Genomic DNA, 12,930 nt, shown 5'->3' on the forward strand with positions numbered 1-12,930 from the left:
TACCAACTTCGGAGATGGCTGTCGGGCACTTAACCTTGGGATGCAATGTTAGAGGCTGTGGTGGCCTCAGGCTCAGGCCAGAAGCAGTGGGAAAGATCATGCATCTTGCAATTCTGCCACCCGCAGAGGCCGGGAGAGCCCTTCTTCTCCTGATACCCAGGAAAGGTGCAGAGAGGCTGGACAAGGCTGGCCCGGGCTTCCACACCTCTGTGGCTTTACTCAGGCAGTTCCTTCCACTGAAAACCCCTTCCCTCTGTCCCATCCCTACCTGCTCCTGTCCTTAGAGACCTGGGCCAAATGTCCCTTTCTCGTGGTCTTTACAGCCCCTGTCAGGTTCCAAGAGCTCATTCTGATGCAGCATCTCTCACTTTTTTGACCACTCACTCACGGTAAGAAAAAATCTTGAACACCGAGACGAAATCCACACCAACGTGCGGCCCGCTAGGGCTGAAATCCAAATTCTGCAAGCCAGCCAGCTCCTCCTTTACTACGTGCAATGCATTCTGTTACGATCTAGGCCATTTTCTTGTTAAAAAACCGTGGTGACCTGCTAAATCGATATAAGGACAGCTGAAAAATCCAGTTTGTATTTCAACTAAAATGCATCTTGACTCCCGGATGTGAAGGTATCTCCACGGTACAGTAAAAAAGACAAAAAGCAAAAGCAAACAAACAAACAAAAAACCAGGACATAGAATAGTGTGCACAGTTTGTGACCATCACTGTTTATTTAGAGGGGACACACATATGTCTCGGGATGAAGACTCAAGAAACTAGTGGCACTGGTTGACCTATGTCTGTCCGTAACACACAGAAGACCATAAGCACCTGGAGAAGGAATCTGTCTGGTCTATTCTTGCATCACTAGCATCAAGCCTGGCACATAGTAGGCGTTCATAAATGCTTAGTAAGTTATACTGAATTCGAAAGAACACTTAATGAGCTTCCCCAACTCATTTATCCACCCATCCTTCTTTCTTTCTGCCTACTTAACCTCCTTTGCTCATGAATCCTTCAATTAGTATTTATTGAAGACCTACTATGTGCCGGGTGTCGGGATGGTAGTGGTCCTAGCCTGGTTTTGCCCTACCTCGGAATTGCTCCCAGCTCCGGTCCGCATTTTATTTGGGTTCCTCCTTGGGGCAGACACTGGGTCTCCAACATGCTGACAGAAAGCTCCACGTCAAGCCTTTCTTGACAGATTTCATCCCCACTGGCTGCTGGACCCCTGCCATTATCTCTGCTCTCAATGGCATTACCAAGGACTCTAGGAATACCAGGGATACCAAGGACTCTAGGATACCAAGGACTCAGGAATACCCTGATGCACGCCACTTTCCACATCACTCACCTAACGAAGCTTCTCACAAATCCCCACCTGCCTGATTATGGTAGATTGCTGCCTCGTGACCCCCAGTGAACCCACACCGGTGTCAGTCCCCTCCGTTACCGACACTGGGCTTTCCCACAACACTTATCTTGGCTACCGGGCCAACGGCAAGCATGATGCAAGCAGAGGCTGGAAGAGCTACTTGCACACTGGGGCTTGTCTGCTTGGAACTTGCTCTTGGAACTCGGTGCCATGCTGTGAGGAGCCCAGACCGCTTGGAGAGGCTACATGGAAACAGCCCAAGATGCTCTGGTTGACGGCTCCAGCTGGGCTCCCAGCCAGTACCAACTGCCGTCCATGAGCACGCACCATCTTGGACGCTCCAGCTCGGCCGAACCCCCAGATAGGCAGCCAGGCAGTATCACGTGGGGCAGCAGACCCACCGAACTGATCTCAGTCAACCCACGGGGTCATGAGACATAACAAAATGGTTACTGTACGTCACGGCATCTTGGGGTGTGTTGTTACACAGCAACTGCCAATCAAAACGTGGGAAAGAGCGTTTTTCGACTACAGCCTCTTTGGTACAGTGAAGTTCCACGTGGAGCCCACGGGGCCCAAACGGGGTTGCTGTTCTCATGATGCTCCCCGGGCTCAGAATCAACATGGATCATGAAGCGGATACACTCCACCCCGAGGAACTGAATACAGGGGACAGGAGGAAGGGTCACCCAGGACAAAACGCCAACTCCCGTGGCCCTCCTACGTCATTTTACCCTGTGCCCCTCTCCCCAGGAAACCTAGACCCCTGTGGGCACTCAGCACTATGCCAGACTACACACACCGATTTTTAGAGTGAAGGAAATGGTTATGTTCCAGAGAAGGATGCAAGTTTGCATCAAGTTTGGGGCCAGAATTCATGATTTATCAATCACACGTCAATAGGTTGCTTTAGGCCTTTTCTGAGCCCCTTGTGGTGTCCCATTCCCTGGTCTCTGCTATCGGGGAGCTTTGGCTTGAATGTGGGAGCCCTGACGCACCCCCCCCCCACCCTACTGCTGGGGAGCCTTGGGCTTGGGGAAGGGGAGGGACTTGTCTGGGGTCTCCCGGTTAGCCAGCAGCAGAGCTGAGGTGGGGGCAGACCCAGGCTCTGTCCTACGTCCGCCTTTTCTTTTCACCAACCAGCTAATCATAGCTAGAAAATAACTGTTGTTTTCGGGCCAACCTCCGAACTGAAAGAGAAAGAAAGGTATTACCTTTCCTGATGTCTTCACTCCTTTCCAGAGGCTAAAAAACAGGATGACAACGACGACCATCAGACACAGCAAGAGCTGCCACTGGGGCAGGCCGATGTCGTGGATCCCGCCGCTCTCGTGAAGGTGCAGGACGCCACGCCTGCCCGGAGGAGGAGAGGGGGCCAGGGGAAGACGGTGTCGTCACACAGGGTGACCGAGGCCTTGACCACAGGCCGGCCCCCCGAAAGCGCACATTGACGGAAGCCGGCCGTGGGCCGCCCCACCCCCGGCCACTGCCCTGCATCATTTGGGCCTGCTCGACGCCATCCTGCCCTGGGCCAGGAAACCATCGGGGAGGCCTTCCCACTCCAGGCTGTCTTTTTTAAGCAATAACAAAAATTTTCAGTGTGACAAAAATCTCTTGAGTGCCACCTGGTCCTGGAGAGAAGATGGAAATAACAGGAAAAGTCCGGAGGCTGTGTTACTGGCATCTGGAGGATAGTGGCCAGGGACATCCTACAACGCACGGGACAGCCTTCACGTCCTTTCACGGGCAGGACGGCCTCCGACAACAAAGAATTGTCCAGTCCAAAACTTTCATGTTGCTGAGCTTACGAATCCCTTGGTCCAGAAACTGAGATGACAATAAACGTTTGTCATCTAAAAGCTAAAGGCGTGCATATCCCGAGCCCTAGCAAGTCCACTCCTGGGTATTTACTCAGTAGACATGTGTACATATGTTCACCAAAACACATGTTCTAGAATGTTCCCAGCAGCATTAATCACAATAATCTCAAATTGGAGAATACTCATATATCCATCAATAGTAGCATGGATCGATCATGATACATTCATAAAATTGAACATTACAAAACCACCGGCTATCTGTGGATGGACCCCTCACGTACAATCCTATGAGAAGGAAGTGAACACCGAATCTGAGGAAGTCAGGACTTTCTGCCTGATTCCGCTCGCACAAACTGTAACGGGCCAAAGTAACCTAAGGTGTTAGAAGTCAGGAAGGGTGCAGCCAGGGTGGGGATGCGGGTACTGAACGGGAGGGGACACAGTAGGAGTTTCTGGGACGCCGGTCAGTTATGTTTCTGGGTGCTTGGGAATATGGCTGTGTTCAGTTTGTGACATTCTGGAACCGTCCCTTACTGACATGCACTCCCCTACAATACGGCATAACCTATTTTAGAGTAAGAAAAACAAATAAAATACAAATGAGGTTTGAGAATAGCGGGGTTAGAGTAAGGAAAACAAATAAAACACAGATGAGGTTTGAGAAGAGCGGGGTCTCTCACACAATCTACGGTGAAGAAACAGTAAACAGAATCGCACGCAAAATGACCGGCTGCTCATGGCTAATCAACGTCATTAGGGTCTAACCAAACGTCAAGGAAGACCAACCGATGAAACCGCAGACCGGGGAAGACAAAGAAAGCAGAATGGTTTCTGAGGAAGAGGGAACAGCTTGGTAAGGCAGAGCCGTCTGCACCCCGATCATTCATTCCTTACTGAGTGCCTGCTGTAAACAGCCTCATCCCGGGCCTCAGCAGCACAGTGCGGACTCCTTGCATGTGGTGCCTTGTGTGGGGGGCTTATAGTGTAGCCACCGAGGCAGCATTAAATGCACAGTCCCAATAAAGTGTGACAAGTATCGGGAGCGGAGGGAGCTTTGAGGGCACCCAGAACTGGTCCCTGCCTGCCCTCCACAGCACTCCACACTCAGAGGCTGCAAACTGTCAACACCCTTCAAGGCCCAGCTCCAATGTCACCTCTTCTGGGAGGCCTCCGTGATCACCCCCGGCACGGGCCTTTCAACCCTCCCAGTTCCTGCGGCTCCTGGCTCATTTCCCAGGCCATGCCTGCCCCTGAGGCGTTAGGGCTGACCGCATGCAAGGTTCTCCCAGGGTGAGAGGGTGGACGAGCCATCCTGGGTCCCGGGTCTGCAGTGCTAAGCCTGGGCCTGGCACTCAGGCCTGGTTAGCTCAGAGCAGACTGTTGGATCAGGGACACGTGCTCACCACCTCACTTGCTAAATTCAATAATCCACCTTCTAAAGCAAGAGGACCCAGGAAGGACAGAGGGTCAGCCTCCCCCGCGCCCTCACTCCACCTCTCAGCAGCTCCTCCTCCGACCTGGGGGAGTCCTCACCCTTTGACACCGTCCAGGGCAACCAGCCACTTTCCACGTGGGAACCTAACTTCCCTTTGTCTCGTCCTGCAGGGCCTTTTGCTCTCGGCCAGAGGTCCTTTCAGAAAGTGGCTGATTGATGCGCGCACACCAGCGATACAGGCCAGAGGCAGCTTCACCATCCGTCCTTCCCCACAGTAGTGCCTTCACGCAAAAGAAGGTCACACTAAAGGCAAAAGTTCACACGCCCACAGTGGATAAACCGGCGGTAGTCGACCATCTCTCTGCCTGTCTGTACCTCTGTCTCTCTCTCTCTCCCACCCCTCCCCACCCCTCTTCCGTTCCCTCCTTTTTCTCCTCACTCCCTCCCTCCAGAAGAGAAATACGAGGTACAGAGAATGTAACCTGCAGGCCCATCAACAAAACAGGGTTCTCAACCTGCTCATGAGAATCACGCAGAGGGGCCCCTGGGAGGCTCAGTCGGTTAAGCGTCCAGACCCTTGATTTTGGCTCAGGTCGTGTTCTCACAGTTTGTGAGTTCCAGTCCCACTTGGAATTCTGTCTCTCCTCTCTCTGCCCCTCACCCACTCGTGAACTCCCTCTCTTTCTCTTGCTCTCTCTCTCTCTCTCTGAAAATAAATAAATAAACCTTTAAAAAAAATCACACAGAGAAGCTTTGTGACAATTACTGACGTCTGGGCCCCCCTCTCAACCAACTGAAATAGAACCCATGGGGAATGGGCCTGGGCACCAGCATCTTTTAAATTCTCCAGGTGATTCTACTGGGCAGCCAAAGCTGAGACCCCTTGAACAACAGGCCCCCTCAACAAACCTGAGTTACAGGTTTTCCTTAGAGGAAACGTGAGTCTTCCAGAAACTGTCTTTACTTTCCTGGCAAAATAAAATTGGCTTTCTGTGCCTAAGGGGAAGAAAAGGCTCCAGAGCAGCTTAAAAAATGCGGGCTTGGAACAGTTTGGACGCCTGGGTCTCAGAGGAGCCCACAGGATCAGAGGCAGATAGATGGCCGCACTCGCTGGGAGCAGAGGCACCGGAAGATGCTACCCTGGTGGGGAAACCCGTACCCTGAGTCTGGAAACTTGGTTAGCTTATCCTTGGGCAGGAGTTTAAATTTGTGGAGGCTGCCACCATTTAAATTTGTGGAGGCGTGTTTCATTCACTCATTTGATCATTTACTCATCCATTTCAAGACCGACGTCTATTATTTGCAAGAACGTGAAAGCAAATAGAAGAACCTGGAACAGAACTGGGATCAGACAGAGCTGGGATCCTACCCTGGCCCTGCCACCAGTGATGGGGTGGCCCGAACCCTCTCACTGATTCCGCAAACTCATTCTGCACATCTTCTGTGAGCCGGAGAGGGTTGAGGGCCCGTGACACGGCTGCAGACAAGCCACGTGGAGCTCCTGCAGGGTAGCGGGCGACGAAACCTGGTGCCAACCTTCCCCCTGTTGAGTCTTGTTCCTTTTCAGCAAAATGCTCTTGTGCGGATTAAATTCCAGAATGTAGACAATGCCTAGAACTCAGGAAATGGTTCAACAAATGGTAACTCTAATGATCATGATCCAGTCCCGCCTTCCAGGAGCAGGAGTGCCCCCAAAGGAGCTCAGGAGTGCCCCCAAAATGACCGGGGAGTTAGGTTAGTCCGAGGGAGTCAGCTGGCAGGTTCACTGAGGGGTGGCCGGTGCCTTCTCTGCAGAGTGCGGGAGGACAGGTGAGCTGAGAGGAGGTGCCCAGGTGTGGCAGAAGGAGAGATGGACAGAGGGGGTGTGGGCGGGCACATGCATCTATCTGCAAGTGAGCAAGTGTGAACGAATGGGCAGAGCTGTGTGGTCCACAAAGGCCCATATGTCCCCTCCCCAGATGGCCCCTATCCCTGCGGCCCCCAGGCCAGACGTCATGGCTTTAAAGGACTCACCTAGCATCAGCACCCACCCCCCACCCCCATGCAATCAGTTTCAGTGTCTGGCCCATCCTAATCCCGCCTCCTGGTCTGCTACCACCCCCCACCCTTGCTGCCCTGTCCCAGGCCAGACCCACATTCTCTCCCCTGCTGCTATAGAAGTCTCCCCATCTCCCCATGCCACGGCCCCTTAAATCCATCTGTCTGATCTGCCCTTCTAATCTGTCAGTCTCCTGCCCCTAAGTCTTCCAGGGCTCCTTATCACCTGGAACAGTGGCTCCCACTGCCTCCCCAGGGCTGTTTGGCAATGTCTGGGCTCTCATATCTGGAGTGGAGGAGACGCTGCCCGTATCTCATGGGCAGAGGCCAGAGATGTCACCGAACATCCCAAATGCACAGGACAGCCCTGCCCCAATGCAGAATTGGCCAGCCCATAATGCTAAAAGTGCGGAGGTTAGGAAATCCTGGTCTAAAGGATAAAAACATAAACGTTTCAGAACCTGAGACTTTTCATAACTGTCTCCTGCCCAGCGTATCCCCTGTCTCACCATACCCTGCCTTGGGCTTCTGGCCCCAGCGAGCCACTGTCACTTCTCAAGCATATGAGGCTCTGGTTGCTCTGGGCCTTAGAACTTCCTGTTCCTTTCCACCTAGAACACACTTCCCGGCCCAATTTGTCTGCCTGGCAAACTTCTCCCCTTGCTGGTCTCAACTCAAAATCATGTCCTGACTTAGTTTCCTCTCTTATGTCCTGAGAGAGAGACAGGGAGGAAGAGAGAGGGGGAGGGGAGGGAGAGGGAGGGGAGGAGGAGGGGAGGTAGGGGTGGAGAGAGGAGAAACAGTTCAAGGAAAGGGAAGGGAAAGGAGAGAAAGCAGGTGGATGCATCCAAAAATTGACAGAGAACTAGAATCAGGTCCTGAACCCACCTGACTCTTAATTCTCCTTCCTCGTTGTTTCATGGGCCAAATATTGAATGGTGTCAATAACCCTTTGGCCAATTTGACTACTAAAAGCATGAGAAAAAGGCACCGGACCAGCTGTACTTGTCCTGAAAGTTGCTAAAATGACGTGAGTGCGTGTCCAACCGGATGGCTGAAATGCCCCCACGCGCGTGTGAAATCCATGGTCAGGCTCGCAGGCTTTGTCTAGAGAGTTCGCCAGTGTAAAGGCCAGACTCCTGAGCTGATTCCCAGGAAAAGAAATGTGACCCCAGCCTCTCCCCAGCAGGCCCCGAGCCTCAGGGGTTTAGTACAAGTAACTTGGGTTTGTTGGACTCTTCCAGCAGTTTAATGAAAATGAATCATCGGGAAGTATCTGGTCCAGGCTTTCCAAAGTCCGCGGGCCAAACGGGCTCAGTTTCTTACTTGACATTTGAGCACAGAAGGTTGGTGCCGGGGAGGAGGAAGCTTCTCTGTCCCACCAGGAACAGGCAGGGGGTAGAAGTTTTCTGTCTCCGGAGCATGTTCACCAAGGGTGCCCTTTGGAAAGTTCCAGAGAGCGTCAGGGTTTCTTTTAGCTGTGGGTTGTCTGGCTTCAGGCCCAGAGCCTGGGGAGAATAGTGGTTTTGTTCCCTTGGATGGTTTTTCCAATCCATCAGCCTAAATGAGTACAAGATGGCAACGACACTGGCCAGCGGGCTCTGAGGGAAGAGAAGAAATGACCTAGCCTTCCGCAGGGCTGGCACCGGGGGTCCCACTTGCTGGCTCCCCAGACTGAGATGGGGGTGACTCTTTTAAAGCAGAAACATCTAGATACCAGGGCCATGTGCCGTTAAGAAAAATACACTTGTTGGGGCGCCTGGGTGGCTCAGTCGGTTGAGCGTCCAACTTCAGCTCAGGTCACGATCTCGCGGTCCGTGAGTTCGAGCCCCGCGTCTCTGGGCTGATGGCTCAGAGCCTGCAGCCTGCTTCCGATTCTGTGTCTCCCTCTCTCTCTGCCCCTCCCCCATTCATGCTCTGTCTCTCTCTGTCCCCAAAATAAATAAACATTAAAAAAAAATTAAAAACAAAAATCCACTTGCTATTCATGACTTACGGACTGCAAAGCACACGACAGCAAGCTCAGGGTGAGAAAGACGCGCGTGAAATGGGCTGCCGTCTACCTGCAGAGACGCCTGCACTCGGGTCCCCGGCACACGGCCCCAAGACTCTGTCCGGCAGGAGGAGGAAGACCGGAGAAGCCTGGGTGTGGGGTGAGAGCCCTGATCCACGCGACCTGGCTTCGGATCCCAGCCCTGCCACTTGCCGAAAACCCGACCCGCCACCTTCTTATCTGCGGGAGAGGAGTCATTTCCAACCCCACCACCTCCGAAAACTAAATGGGTCTTGGGTGGAAAGAGATCTGGGGTGCCCAGCTCATGGTGCTGTGAGGCTTGTGGGGGGTGGGGAGGGCGGCGAGCCCTGCGGAGCACGGGGCTGCTGAAATACGCCCCGGGTGCCGCTCCCCGCCGCGTGCCCCAAGTCCCCAGGTCCCGCACGGGAGACCGGTGTCTTTGTCCACCACATTCTGCTCACATCTGAGCCCGGAGGGAGTTTAGGGCTGTAACTGAAGTGACCCGGGTCTCAAAACCCAACTGGCCTCTCTCTCTCCTGCCGGGGCAGACCTGCCGGCCGTTAGGATGTCAGAAGAGGAACCAAATAATGACTAGACTAGAGACGACCAACGTTATTGTTTTCCGTTTTAATTTACAAGGACAAGGGTTGCCCAGAGCAGAAAGAAAAGTCATGGTTTTTTCCTCTAGCACAAGATGATGAAGGGGAGAGCTTGGAACCAATTAAACGTATCGGCAGCACCCTCTGTCCCGGCTCCTTTGCCGCCTCCCGGTCCAAAACCACACTCATAAAGTCAGGAGGCCTAAAACTTCCATCCGCAAGCTCCCCAAAGGTTCTGGGGTTTTCTGAGGCCCCGCTCCTCAGAAGCAGAGTGAAGGAGGTGCGCTTGGGTGGCTCAGGCGGTTGGGCGTCTGATTTTGGCCCAGGTCATGATCTCGTGGTTCACGAGTTTGAGCCCCGCGTCGGGCTCTGTGCTGATGGCTCAGAGCCTGGAGCCTGCTTCGGATTCTGTGTCTCCCTCTCTCTCTCTCTCTGCCCCTCCCCTGCTCACGCTCTGTCTCTCTCACAAAAATAAAACATAAAAAAATTTTTAAAAAAATGAATAAATAAAAGTGAAGGCGGCCCTAGATTTCCCACAACAGGACACTGTTGGGATGCCAGCCTGAAGCGGGAAAAATCTTGCTCTGTCTGAGACCGAAGAGCACAGTGGTCAAGACAGTGGCTGTCATAGTAGAATCACCAGAGGAACTGTGAATAAAACCCCCCATGTTCTGGCTGCACCCAGACCGATGAAATCGGCGTCTCTGGGTCCAGGGTCCAGGCATCCGTATGTTTCTGGGTGGTTCTGAATCGCTGGGCTGGGAGCCTGGCTTTTCCACCCCGACTTCCTGGGTTCAAACCCATTCCAAATGTCACTTCTAAAACTACATGACCCTGGACAAGTCGTTTCCTGCTTGCCCCTGTTTCCTCTTTCGTGACACGATGATAGTTCTAGACTGGCCACGGTGGTCAGGGTGAAAAGGCACCGTGCATAGTGACTGGGACATAATCTAGGCCGGACAAAGGTTAGCTGTGACTGTGGCAATGTTTCTGAGTAGTCATGGCCATTTATAATGGCTCGAATCCAATACGACCCAGAGGTTAGGACTGCAGGCTCTGGATGTCACTGTCTGGCGAGGCAGGGGCTGGGGTGGGGAGAGGGAGGGTCCCAGGGGCAAAGCAGGGGCAGGTGTTCACTCACGGCCTATAGCACAAGCTGCCTGGGCCCATTGTCCTATAAGCACAAGCTGCCTGGGCCCAAATCTTGGCTGTGTGCAGTACTGGCCGTGGGGCCCTGGGGCAGTGCTTATATTCACAGCCTCCTCGTGCGTGCACTTGGGGAGGCGGGGGGTAGTTACAGAAACCTCGTGGGGTTGGGGTGAGGCTTAAATTGAAATAACACATGCAAAGAAGTCAGCAGAAAGCTGGACACACGTGTGTGATGGGGAGGGAGACAGGGATAACACTGTTAATGTAAACGGATGTTTGCTTTAAGCAACGGCAACGCCTCAGTCCTCGAGGGGTTTCAGATGTGCTTCAATCTGCATTTGATGACAACTTTGGACCCTCTCCCCTCCAAGTCCCACACCTATGTCATTTCGCACATGCCTGCTGGAAACCCACAGGAAACACAGATGGTGGAGGGGACATGCAGGTCAGGGACCGGCAAGTTCTCGGCACTGGCTCGTTGAGGGCAGCTCCTAGGCCCTGAGCGCCTAATTTCCCAAGCCCCAGGAGGCACAAGGCTCTCCAGAGGCCACTTTTAACCAAACTGTATCTCTTTGGCCCTACTGCCCTGAGATGGAAGGGATGGAAACTGGCCTAGGATAAGCCCAGTCTCCAGACAATCAGGACGCATCCCCAGGGCCTTGGTGTAGAGAATCCATAGCACTGGAGGAAGCTGGTCCTCGCGTTTTGTCTTTTATGAATCTGTCTTTTCTCATCCTCTGGACCAGAACTATCCAAAGTGGTAGCCACGGGCCACATGTGGCTATTTAAAGGTAAATTGATGAAGATTAAATAAAATTTAAAAATTTAACTCTTCAGTCACACTGGCCATGTTTCAATGGCTCCACTGGCCACATGTGGCCCTCTCTTGAGCTGCACAGATAGAGAACATTCCTATCACCGCAGGGCAGCACTGCTCTAGACCAGGAGTTGGCGAGCCGTGGCCCCCAAGCCAAGTCCAGCCTGTGAGCTAAGAATGGTCTTTCTCTTTGGAAAGGATAAAATGAAACAAAGCAGAATATGCGAGAGACATATATGGTCCTCAAGGCCTCAAATATTTGCTATCTGGTTTTTACAGAGCAGCTTGTCACAGCCTACTCCAGACCCCGTACGCCTCACGAGTGAGGTCCCGGTGAGATTTCCCTGTCCCACCCCACAGCTTGTAACAGGACTTCCTGCTTATCTGTGAACACTTGTGTCTCGATTGCTAAAATGGGGCTTGTCCCCGCCCGAGGGAAAAAGACAACGCAAGCTGCATTCTGAAGAGCCCGACGTGCAAACATTTTCACATTAGGTGGCCAAAACCAAGTTGACCTCAAGACATAAAAGGATGGAGTTGAGGATGACAGGGGAACCACAAATAAATATTGACGGTTCTGGATGAAAACCACAGAATAAAACAACTCTCCGCGAGCCCGTACAGATGTCAATGAATGACGGAGGAGATGCAAATCAAAGCCACCATGAGATATCAGAACCTCACACCTGTTAGAATGACCACCATCAAAAAAACACAAGGGGTAACAAGAGCTGGTGAGGATGTGGAGAAAAGGAACCCTCGTGCACCGTTGGCGGGAATGCAAACGGGTGCAGCCGCTGTGGGAAAGAGTATGGAGGCTCCTCAGAGAGTTACGAATAGAACTGCTAGCTGATCCAGCAATTTCACGGCTGGGTATTTATCTGGAGGAAGTGGAAACACTAACTCAAAAAGATGTCTGCACCCCTGTGTTCACAGCATTATTTATAATAGCCAAGACATGGAAACAAGATATCCATGGATGTATGAATGTATAAAAATGATGGAGTGTGTGTGTGTGTGTGTGTGTGTGTGTGTGTGTACGGAGAGACGAAGTGTGATATACACATATGTATACACACACACGTACACACACACACACACACATACAAACTATGGTGTATTGTATATATGTATTGTGTAGATACGTATATATGTATTAGGCATATATATATACACGCAATACAAAATATATATGTAATATACAATATTTTTATACTTATATAAAATTTATGTAAGTATATATAAAATATAAAATTTATCTATATACATAAAATATTCACGTGAAAAAAATGGATATCCTTCCATTTGTGACGACATGGACAGCCCTGGAGGGCGTTATGCAAAGCGAAATAAGTCAGACAGAAAAAGACAAATACCATAGGATCCCACTTATACGTGGAAACTAAAACATTTTTTACAAAGATAAAGAAAACGAACTGGTAGTTGCCAGAGGCAGGGGGTGGGAATGGTCAAACTGGGTGAAGGTGGTAAAAAGGTACAAACTTCCAGAAGCTATAAAATAAAGAAATCATGGGGATGTAATGTACAGCGTGGTGAGTCCAGTTAACAATACTACTGTATATTTGAAAGTTGCTAAGAGGGCAGATCTTGAAAGTTCTCCTCACAAGGAAAAAAAATTTGTAACTGTGGGTAGTGATGAATGCTAACTAAACTTATTGTAGGAATC

At 51.6% G+C, this 12,930-nt stretch overlaps 1 protein-coding gene across 1 annotated transcript in view; it reads right to left on the reverse strand.

The window, feature by feature from the left end:
• SLC6A2 (solute carrier family 6 member 2) overlaps positions 1 to 12,930 on the reverse strand; it is a 46,190-nt gene that overhangs the window by 16,430 nt on the left and 16,830 nt on the right. Inside the window, exon 4 of the mRNA XM_047836041.1 lies at positions 2,587 to 2,725. Within this exon, the coding sequence (XP_047691997.1) occupies positions 2,587 to 2,725 (139 nt within the window). The remainder of the gene's footprint in view (positions 1 to 2,586; positions 2,726 to 12,930) is intronic.

This window comes from Prionailurus viverrinus, chromosome E2 (genome assembly GCF_022837055.1).
Source record: "Prionailurus viverrinus isolate Anna chromosome E2, UM_Priviv_1.0, whole genome shotgun sequence".
NCBI classification, from domain to species: domain Eukaryota; kingdom Metazoa; phylum Chordata; class Mammalia; order Carnivora; family Felidae; genus Prionailurus; species Prionailurus viverrinus.